Below are 10921 nucleotides of genomic sequence, written 5' to 3'. Positions count from 1 at the left end.
TAGTTTTTTTCTTTCCATTATGTTATCCCAATCTCATGACTTGATTGCGGATTTGGCAGGTTTATCCAAGTAAAAAAAAAAAACTAAAAAGATCTTATTTGAAAAACCAAGGCCACATAAGAATGTGATTTTTAAATTTTTTTTTATTTAAAAAATATTAAAATAATATTTTTTTTATTTTTTAAAAAATATTTTTGACATTAATATATTAAAATAATCTAAAAATAAAAAAAATATTTTAAAATAAAAAAATATTTTAAAAAAAATATTTTTTAAAACATAAAAATATACATCACAAACAGAATGTAACATTTAAGAGTATTGTCATAGTTTTCAGTCTTTTCAGTAATGGAAGATCTACGTGCCAGAAAGCAATCTCCAACAGTCCATGCGGTTTCTGACGAAGCAAAACATTTGGTGGTGCATCGTTGCTAGGGATACGTCTCCGTCCGGCCGACCTTTCTTTTTAACCTTAATCTTAGAGATAGACTCCACCTTGCGGGAAAAAGAAAATATTTAAAAGAGAGAAGAAAGAGTTAAACTGTATTGTATTTCAGTTTAAGGGTTGAGAACAACCCTTGTATTGTTTCCTGTCAAAAGCCTTTTTCCAGGCTAGCTGATCCACTAGATCTCAAAAGCATTTCAGCTGTCTCATCATCTCCTTTTGATGTGCGTTTCTTGCGTGTGAAATTGTAGTGGGGAACCATGCACATACCTCCCACTGCATTGCGTGCGTGCTTGGTACGAGTGGAGTTTTTATATTGACGGGCCAGGAACCATCCTTGTTTTGTTCTAATTCTACTCTTTTTTCTCATCACTTTGATCTTTCTGAGTTCGACGGTATGATTTCTAGCTATGTGTGCTGGTTTGTCTACCTTATTTTAGTTTTATTCTGATGGTGGAAGTGGATCTTTGTGGAAGCAAGCTAATTCCTCCATTTTGGTTTTACTTTTATTATTCCTGATGGTTTCTTTATGATTTACCTTCCTTTTCTGAACTTCAAATTAATCGCCTGCTTCTGATAGATTGCATCAGTCTCTGCCCTCTGGCTATTCTAAAGCATCCTCAGTCACCGTGAGTTCTTTTTTATTTGAAGCAATTTGCACGCACCGCATGCAATCATTACTTAAATTTATGGAAGTGGATCTATCGGTTTTTGCAGGGAATTCAGAAATGCTGTTGTTTATGAGAACCCTTTTTTTTATTATTGGAGGTGTATAAATTCAGTTGTATTCTTATAGACTCTTATTTTGCTCTGAACTCATTTGTTTTTTATTGAGCAGGTTGCTAACATTGAATCTGAGACAATCTTGGGTTGCTGCTATGGGGCTCTGGAATCTGTTTAGTGTTGCACTCATGCCAGTTCTGAATGTACTCCTGATCACTGCCGTCGGAGTATTTCTCGCAATCCAGCGTGTGGATATCTTGGGGGCGGATGCTCGAAAGCATTTGAATAATGTCAGTAACAATATATTAGCAGCATTTGGATTCAGAACAGAGAATAAGATTTACAAACTTCATTTTTAGAAATTTATAAATATATACTTTTAGTCAAAATTTCAACAACATAATATGATGAATCACTTTAGATGTAAGCCAATTAATTAACAAAAAAACCTAGAAGAACAGGTGTTTTTACTGTCCTTTAACTCGCGAAACACTATTCTATTTTATTTTATTTTTGCCTTTGTTTGTTTTAAAAAATTTAATTTATTGAAGATTATGTTTTATATTTATTACTATTTATTTTTTATATGTTATCTAACTCTCATGATTATCTTACATGATTATCTTACAGATTTAATCAGTTGATTCAAGTTTTTTGTAATTATTATTTTTTATAATTTTATTTTTTAACATTTAGTTGATTAAAAATATAGGTTCTATGATTTGTTTTGATTTTGTTTTCGATGAGATTATCTTATGATTTTTTTATATTTACTTTCTACAAGATTATTCTACTCTAATGAATTTTACAAATTAACTTGAGTAGCCTAGTAATTTAAATTGCCCTTTTAATATTTATTTATTTTTCTAATTTCATCATTCAATAATATATTGTTTTAATTTTACTTTATATGAGGTTATTTAATTTCATGACCTGAATTACTTGTTTGATAGGTTAACTAGGATTGACTTGGGCTATTTTTTCAGTTTATTTTTTATGAGGTTTTCGTGGTCTCATGATATGAGTCATGGGTTTTGTGAGTTAATCCATATTGACTTTGGTTATTTTTTTGTTATTTTTTTAATTATTTTTCAATACCAAGTTGATTGTGAAATAAACTATATAATTTATTTTAATTGATCTTGATTTTACGAATTAGATTGTGAGTTTGGCAGGTTAACTCTGATCGTTTTTATATCTTTTTTTCTATTTTTTTTAATTTTATCCTTCAATATTAAGTTTATTGAGAATTAAGATTCATAATTTATTTCAAATTTCTTTATATTGTGTTATTATAATCTCATGATCTAGATCATGAATTTGATAGGTTAACTCAGGTTTAATAAGGTTAATTGAGTATGTTATTATCTCAATATTTAAATAATAAAATTATCTTGAATTTTTTTAGTCAAATTATATTTTCATTGATCGTTTTAATTGTTTGGAGTTTGCCAAAATAATCGGATTTCATTGGCTTAATCCCCACTTACATTGTTTTTTCTACTAAAAAAATATTAGTAAAATCTAAATATTTTTTTATATTAAAGAAAAAATAATCTTACTCTCAGCATAGCATTGACAACGATTCAGTGCATGCTAGAGAATTTCCCCGGGGCATCATGACATATTTTCATACTGTTCGAAATGAACGGTTGATTATTGAGTCTAATGATCAATTCGTTTTGAAGTTCTGTGAAACATCACTTATTGGCAGCATCTTGGCAACATACACAACATTAAGAAGCTTGCCTGAGCTGTGAGTTCCTCTGGTCAAATTTCCTGGGCCTATTTTCTTTCGGTGTGGTGTGCGTGCGTGTGTGTGTATTCCCTTCCTGCTATTTCCCTAAATCCAACTTTTTTCGAATTTTGCAGGTGGTTCCTGCTAAATGTTCTCATTACCTTCGTCATTGGCTCGGTGCTTGGATGGATACTTGTAAAAATCACCAAAGCTCCTAAAGGTCTTCGAGGAGTGATCATGGGATGTTGTGCTGCCGGTAGGTTTTATTATTTTGGCTAATGGCAGTTGTGTGTATGTGTGTGTGTATCTACAAATTTTTGGTGTCCTTTCTGGATTATAGTTTTGCAAAAAAAATATTTGTTGATCCACCTTTTGAAATAAGAAAGCAGTAGTTTAATTATTCATTGGCATTGAGCATCAGTAGTTTAATCAACTTAATCAGGTTCTGATCGTATTCACTTCGAATCAAAGTTGCTCTCACAATGTGTAATTGCTATTTAAGATTTCTTGCCGGATATTCTTCCCATGCCAATGAGGTTATCTACTTCGTTGGCTTGTCATCCTTCAAAGCAAACAAGCAAGTTTTTGCATATTCTCCCTACTCTGTTCTGTCCTGCTCTCCTTTTTTCCCCTTCCAAGACATGCAGACCATCCCACCTTAGAGAAGAGGCAGACATTCTCCTTCCTGGTAATGAAATGAATATAAATGAATGCGAACCAATCTTGCTATCCATCTCACACCTTATGCTCTGATGAAACACTTTGGAAGCTCTAATCAAATTATAAGTGTCTATATATCACACGTCAAATTCCTTCTGTCATTTTTAGATTGAACAACTTCCTCGTTACTTACACCTTGTTATTCGTTGAAGACTTTCTATACATGCTGCCATTTGCTCCGCAGCGGTCTTTTTTTGATAGTATCATGTGCAACTAATCTTGACAGGGTTGATTGGATAACGCCTAAAACCTATCTGTCAAGAAGTTTTCAATCCACTTCTTCCATCTTATCTGGCTTTTCCTTAATAGAGGAAGATCATACTAGATGCTAGTGTAGAGCGATGGAATAAAAGAGAATAAGAAGGGAGGGAAATCAAACACCCACATAACACAATAATTTACATGTTTAAGAATAGTTCTGTTGGACAGCACATCCACCAACCCTGGAGTTAGTGAGAATATATACATACATCCACAAATGGGTCAGACTGTGAGCCCAAGTAAATGAAAGAAAAACCAGGCTCTACGATGATGGCTGCAGCAGCACTATATTTGTCTCAATGAGCCAATATCAAGAACCAATGCTCCATGCTTTCATTATATTTTGATCTTTTATTCTTGAATTCTAGTTTATGATAGGTGTTGATGTGAACAGGAAACCTGGGCAACATGCTTGTAATTGTTCTAGCTGTCTGTAAAGAAAAAGGCAGTCCATTTGGAGTTTCCGTTCTTCTCGTAATTGTTCTAGCTGTCTGCAAAGAAAAAGGCAGTCCATTTGGAGTTTCCGATGTCTGTACCGGCAATGGAATGGCATATGTTTCACTCTCTATGGCAGTATGCCATTGCACTTTCTAACTTGAATTTCATCCAAAAGTTGTAATTGCTTAAACTTCTTTGTAGTTTTTTCTTTGATTTCAGATTGGATCCTTGTACATCTGGTCATATGTGTACAATATTGTGCGTATATATTCAAGTAAAGATTCTGATGAAGCCAAACCAGATGTCGTACAGGAGGGTGCAGAGTCTGCTGAAGAAAAAAATGAATCTGCAAAGTGTCGCACAGGGCCCCCACTTCCTTCAGAAGATCCCTCACTTGGTGAGAGTCAGCACTTGGAGCTTAATTGTTCAGTGTCACAGGAGAAGGCAAAGGTTGTTTGAACCTCAATATAATATCTTCTTTTCTCTATTCACGCACTTCTCTCTTTCCTTGTATTGTTCATGTTCATTATGGGCACATTTTTGCTTTGAAGGTTTCACATGATCTTATCATTGGCGGCATTTTTTTTTTTCCTTTCCTCTTTCTTCATTGAATAAAATATCATCATCTAACCTATCAATGTTTCTTGACAGGTGCCATTTCCAGAAAACATCAAGAGAAGCTTCAATGTTTCTTGACAGGCGCCATTTCCAGAAAACATCAAGAGAAGCTTTCTAAAGTTCATAAAGAAACCCAGTATAAGGAGATTGTTTGCACCGGCAATTATTGGAGCGGTATGCTTACGGCAAGTTCTAATTTTGGGAAGTTACTATACATATAGGATCAAATCCCTTGCATGAAAAAATTCTCTCTCCAACATTGCCATGAAACAGGCATTAGCAAGCAGCTTGTAGATTTTAGTCAGATTTTTTTCCCACGTTAGTTTCCTGGCCACGTTAAAATATTTGACATTTATAGATCAAAACATAACTAACATGCCACATTAAGATCCAGTGTTGATGTGAGGATTGATCCCCCTTGTTGTTCTATTTATAGATTGTCGGATTGATGATTGGTATCATCCCTCCATTCAGAAAAGTACTAATTGGTGATAGCGCTCCTCTTCATGCGGTTGTAGACTCTGCAGACATGGTTGGGTGAGTATCCTGTCTTTGATGATATGAAAATTCCCAAGAAAATTAACAAAAATATTTACTTTTATTTTCAGCTAACTAATTTCCCTAGCATTCTTTCATGTTTGCAGGAAGGCAGCCATTCCAATCATGAATTTGATTTGGGGAGCAAATCTTCTGAAGGGTAAGCGTTTTTGAATCCCAACTGGCTTGCCTTCTATCACTATAGTTGAATTGTTGAAAGCATGGAATAATTATCGCTGTCGATGTTCTCAGGTTTGAAAGGCTCGAAGGTGCCACTCTTGGTGATTATTAGTATAGTGGCCATTAGGTATATAATTTTGCCGATTTTGGGAGTAGTTATCATTAAATATGCAATCCATTTTGGCTTGGTGCGCTCAGATCCATTATATCAGCTTGTTCTTCTCCTCCAGTTTGCACTTCCTCCAGCAAACAGCGTGGGTGTGTTAATTGTCATTGATGAATTATATACCCTTATTACAAGATCCCCACAGAGCTCAACCATGTCTATGCACGTTTGGGATGAATTTGCTCCTAACTTGTTCTTTCGGCACCGATTTGGCAGGTACAATGAGCCAGTTGTTTGGAGTTGGATAAGCGAATGCTCTGTGATCATGCTATGGACCAATGCCTTGGCCACAGTCTCGCTGACCGTTTGGTCAACATTCTTCATCTGGTGTGTTAGATAAACGTGCCGTGCCTCTATGATCAAGGGCGGAGGCAATGCAAAGGTTTGGGTGGGCTCCACTTCATGTTAAGATTTTATTAATATTTTAATTAGTTTTATATAAAAAATTTGTAATTTTTTATTGAGTTATTAAAAAATTCTAAAAATTTATGTGGAATCTTTTAATATGATGCTTTAATTTGGTTTAAAATTTTAAAATTTTTGAAGAAATTCATAAATTTGATAAAAAATCATAATTTAATCAGTTTTATGTTATTGGGTATAATTTTCAATCTGACCATCAGATTAAGTTAAAATTTTACGAGAGATATTAAAATATATTAAATAAAATCTGGATAAAATTTTAGGATGAACAGAGTTTGATAGTGTTAATAAAAAAAAATGTCAAATAAAAACAAAACTACTCATTAAGAGTAAAATAATTATTTGCTATTAAAAAATAAAAAAAATCAATTTTTCTTTTCTTTTATATGTTGTCGAGTGGTAGAAGCAAAATAGAAAAATAAAAAAAAAGGCGAGAGAGAAAAAGTAAGGGAAAAACAAAAAAAAATCCAAAAAAAAAAATGAGAGAATAACCTTATAAACTTACAAAGTTCAACTTATAAAATACTAACCTAGGAAAGAATCAGGTAAAGAATGAGGAATTGAGAAAGAGAAAAAAATTAATTATTTTATTTTTCAATTGACATGAGATTGGTATTTTATCCTAATTGAGAGATGGTTACAATTGATATTTTATCCTAATTGAGAGATGGTTACAATATTGATTCAAATTTGATTATAGATGAATTATATTTTACAAAATATTGAAATATATAACTTCAATAATGAGTTTATTTTTATTTTCACTTTTATTTTATATACTTTTCAATTTATTTTTTAATATTTTAGATAGTATATTTGAATTAAAACATTACTGTTAATTTTAAAAATTTATGTGCATAAAATAATAATTTATCTTGAAAAAATTTATATATTTATTTAATAGTTCATAGCAAGAAAAATCCCTAACTCCGCACTTGTCTATCGTTACTTTCAACATGAAAATCTGGGCAATGCATTATATGCTAGCTTAGATACTCCATTAAATATTTCTGCAAATGCAAATGTAGATGAAGAAAGAATCCATTGCACATGCATAACGGGAATAGGGATCCTGGGGCTCAAGGTGTATCTATAATGTCGATGATTTTGAAATGGCTTTTGTCATTGTTCTTCGCACTTTTGGTCAATGCATTGGTTTCAGCCCCGAATTTGCATCAGAACCTGGTTCCTCAAGTCCGTTTCTGGGCAAAGTCTAAAATACCGGTATGTAAGATAGCAAAACGACCCTCTAGATTCAATTCCAGTGGTCCTATGGTCATTGCTCTGGAGGCTATATATGCATGCAGGCAACCGATTTTCTTTACTTGTGAGAATAACGATGGATAGTAAATCTGAATACTTGGGTGAATAAGAATGCACAATTCCTTAAAGCATACAGATCTCTTAGCTAAGTTTACATTAACTATCTGCCGCAATATGAACGGAACGGCCATGCCTGTCTTGGCATGCTAGCATATATAGTAGTAGCCGCCACAAGGGTAGTGGAGCGTAAGCATGGTGGGGTGGTGTGTCAAATCTCACCATCCCATAGATCTTCAATTGTCTTATAAGGACTAGTTGAATCGTTAACAAGAAATTCTCCTCTCATGATCTTCCATTCCTCCAGTTTCTCAATGTCAGTGAGATCTTGATCATCCAGTTTTACATTCAAGGCCTCCATGTTTTCCTTCAACCTCTTCTGATTAAAACTCTTCACTATCATGCTTGATCCCTTTGACAGTCCCCACTGTAACGCCACCTTCAAAGATTCATGACGAAAGCTTGTCGTCAGAGGCCCATAATGAATGAGAGCAGAATTCATTTATTATGATAGATTTGTGGGCTTTACCTGAGCTGGGGTTGTCTTGTGCTTGCGAGAGATGGACTGTATTATTGGATTTTCAACCACGGCGGTGGTTCCCCATGCATTTCCTGGGCCACCAAGTGGCGAATAAGCACTTACATGGATATTGTAGTCCGCACAAAAATCTCTTAGTGTTCTTTGCCTCCACATTGGATGCATTTCCACCTGCATTCAATTCAATATTCGATTAAAAAAACATAGGATTACTATGCTATGAAATTAAAGAAAGAAAACACACCTTATGTGGTCATCAAATAAGAGAAGAGATGGTTTATCTCGTTTGGAGGGCATTTATGTTTACGTGGCTTCTTGCAGTTGACTTTCCTCACACATTGTTTTTAGTATTATTATTTTTCCACAATTAGCTGTACATATAATCATAAATAAGCTTTTTTATAATTGTAGATTGATTGAGAGTATGGTAGTGTTTTTAAAAGTATTTTTTATTTAAAAATATATTAAAATAATATTTTTTTTATTTTTAGATATTATTTTAGATATCAGGATTCAAAATGATATAAAAATATAAAAAATTAATTATCAAAATGATATAAAAATATGAAAAATTAATTTAAATAAAAAAATTTAAAATTTGTTAAAAATGTAATTTCAATTGCTATAAAAATAATACATAAATGATAAAAAAAAATATGATTTTACATGTTGATTTCAGCGGTTTCTTTATATAAAGAAATTTGACTTCAATAATTTAACCTAACTCACAAACTTGACAAAACCAGTTTTGAATTATTTTGATGTTCTTTGTCGTCGGTTTTCTCAGTGAAGAAAAAACTAAAATAAACAAGAAGCCCCCCAATTGTCCTCTCTACTGATTGTAATTAATTAATTGTTTCTCATTTGAATATTAATTAACTTAATTAGTTTCTTCTAACACCAAAATTCCAAGAATAAGTTTGCTAAAGAAAATCTCCAAAGCCGCTCAAGACAGTTAAACTGCTCACGCGTTTCTTTTACAGGGTACCTGATTGACAGCTGGAGGTACTGAGGCAAAATCCAATAAGCTTTGGATCTTCTTGCTGGAGAAATTGCTGACGCCAATGCACCTACACAATCCCAAGTCCAAACATTTTTCCATGCCGGCCCATGTGGACTCAAGGTCTAACGGCTCAAAGTCATCTTCAGGAGGCACGGCACAGTCATTCCAAGGCTTCAGCTTCACTGGCCAATGCACTAGATACATGTCCAAATATTCCATGCTCATGTTCCTATAACAAGAAGCAAAAGCACTTGAAAACCCAAAAAGAACCTAGTCGAATATTTTCAAGATCCTCATCGATCCCCTGCAATATTAGAGGCCGCCTATGATGTTATTCTACATTTTGTTTGCACTAGCTAGATCTATATATATATATAATGAGAGATTCGATATGATCTTGGTTCAAAATAGATTAGACCCAAAAGTCCCATCACCCACATGCAGCTAAAGCTAGATTTGCGTATATACCTAATGAATTCAATTTCAGTGAAGATTTAACAAGATGGGAACTTCACTTGATTAAAGTACTATAGGGTACTAGTCAAAAGGAGATGAGAACCTAATGCATGGAACCCAGCTCTCAAGGATGGCTATGTGCTCCTACTTACTTCAGAGTTTGCCTGAGTGCTGAGACAGGATCATGATGATCACTCCCCCACAGTTTAGATGTAACAAAAATCCCCTCTCTGTCTACTGTTTGATCAATAATCGCTTCTGTTAAAGCATGCCCCACAGCCGGCTCAGAACCATAAATCTTTGCTGTGTCAAAATGCCTGTAACCCATCTGCAATGCCACAAACCAACAAGTTTTCGATATTTCACGCAAAAATATTGGCAACCAGAACAAAAAGCTTTTACTCCGGTGTTTGAATGGATACTGGGAAGAATTTATATGCAAGCAAACTGTCCATCTGGGTAATTAATTACTCAAAACCTATATACGTAGGCATGCATGAAGAGGTAGTTAAGCCATTGAAGTCCAAAATTAATGCTCTAATCAAATGGGTTCAGCCATGCTTTATTTAGTGCAATCATTAGTGCTCCTGTGGCTATCAGAGATGGACTGCAACAATGCACTGCACTTGAAATGAAAAGATAGGAAGAGCCAGAAAAAACAGATTGAAGGCTGCAGGAAAGGAAAGAATAAAGGGACAGGATATGCGCGCGCGCGCGCGGAATGTACCTTGAGTGCCATATCGATGGCCAGCTCTGTCGTCTGCCTATCATGAGGGTAGGAATAAGTCCCCAGTCCCAGGGCTGGCATGTTAATGCCGCAATTCAGACGCACTTCGTTGTTCATCATCTCTATCTCCTCTCTCTTTCTGTTCTTCGTTAACTCACAATGGGAGTTTGGACCCCTCTTCCCCCGTATATATACACACCCCAAGTCAACTTCATTGATAGAAATATGATTTCTTTATGTATGATGACTTCATTTATCCCAACTCATTCGAGAGAGCTTACATATGTAGGAATAAAATATGTTACTTACACAGCACTGTACATTATTTGTTGCATCTATTAGTTTGTGATTAATATGCACGTTACAAAGATATATACTAATTAATTAACAAGAACATCAAAGTCCTTGAATTTCGTTGTAGGACGTGATTATTCATTTTTCTTTCAAAATTATTGGTGTTCCCAGAACCTAATGCTTTATATATATATAGCTTTTATAGTTGTTTATTTTAACACCTTTTCTCAAATAAAAAAACCAAATATATATACACATATAGCTTTTATAGTTGTTTATTTTAACACCTTTTCAAAATCAACAAAGCCTACTGAACTTAAAAATATTGTAAACT

The 10921-nt window shown here is 33.9% G+C and overlaps 2 protein-coding genes across 3 annotated transcripts in view; one reads left to right on the top strand and one right to left on the bottom strand.

Annotated features, from left to right (window-relative positions):
• The window catches only part of LOC105121661 (uncharacterized), an 18364-nt gene extending 12198 nt beyond the window's left edge, over positions 1-6166 (top strand). The window contains exons 6-16 of the mRNA XM_011020391.1: positions 1284-1458; positions 2857-2924; positions 3041-3162; positions 4282-4320; positions 4375-4460; positions 4545-4775; positions 4977-5012; positions 5049-5117; positions 5380-5480; positions 5588-5640; positions 5733-6166. Coding sequence (XP_011018693.1) covers positions 1284-1458; positions 2857-2924; positions 3041-3162; positions 4282-4320; positions 4375-4460; positions 4545-4775; positions 4977-5012; positions 5049-5117; positions 5380-5480; positions 5588-5640; positions 5733-6166 — 1414 coding nt within the window. The remainder of the gene's footprint in view (positions 1-1283; positions 1459-2856; positions 2925-3040; positions 3163-4281; positions 4321-4374; positions 4461-4544; positions 4776-4976; positions 5013-5048; positions 5118-5379; positions 5481-5587; positions 5641-5732) is intronic.
• A 1500-nt stretch (positions 6167-7666) lies between these two features.
• On the bottom strand, positions 7667-10436 carry LOC105121413 (NAD(P)-linked oxidoreductase superfamily protein). 2 transcript variants are annotated; one of them, XM_011020035.1, is made up of 5 exons: positions 10294-10436; positions 9719-9894; positions 9096-9339; positions 8099-8278; positions 7667-8008 (listed from the first exon to the last, which is right to left on the bottom strand). In XM_011020035.1, the coding sequence occupies exons 1-5, from the start codon at positions 10411-10413 to the stop codon at positions 7781-7783; spliced, it is 948 nt and encodes a 315-aa protein (XP_011018337.1). In that variant the 5' UTR covers positions 10414-10436; the 3' UTR covers positions 7667-7780. The 2 variants fall into 2 exon arrangements, with proteins under 2 accessions (XP_011018337.1, XP_011018339.1); XM_011020037.1 differs by having other exon boundaries at positions 9096-9177.
• Positions 10437-10921: the final 485 nt, after the last annotated feature.

This window comes from Populus euphratica, unplaced genomic scaffold (genome assembly GCF_000495115.2).
Source record: "Populus euphratica unplaced genomic scaffold, PopEup_1.0 scaffold25.1, whole genome shotgun sequence".
Taxonomy (NCBI): Eukaryota; Viridiplantae; Streptophyta; class Magnoliopsida; order Malpighiales; family Salicaceae; genus Populus; species Populus euphratica.
This window is presented reverse-complemented; position numbering and strand designations above follow the sequence as displayed.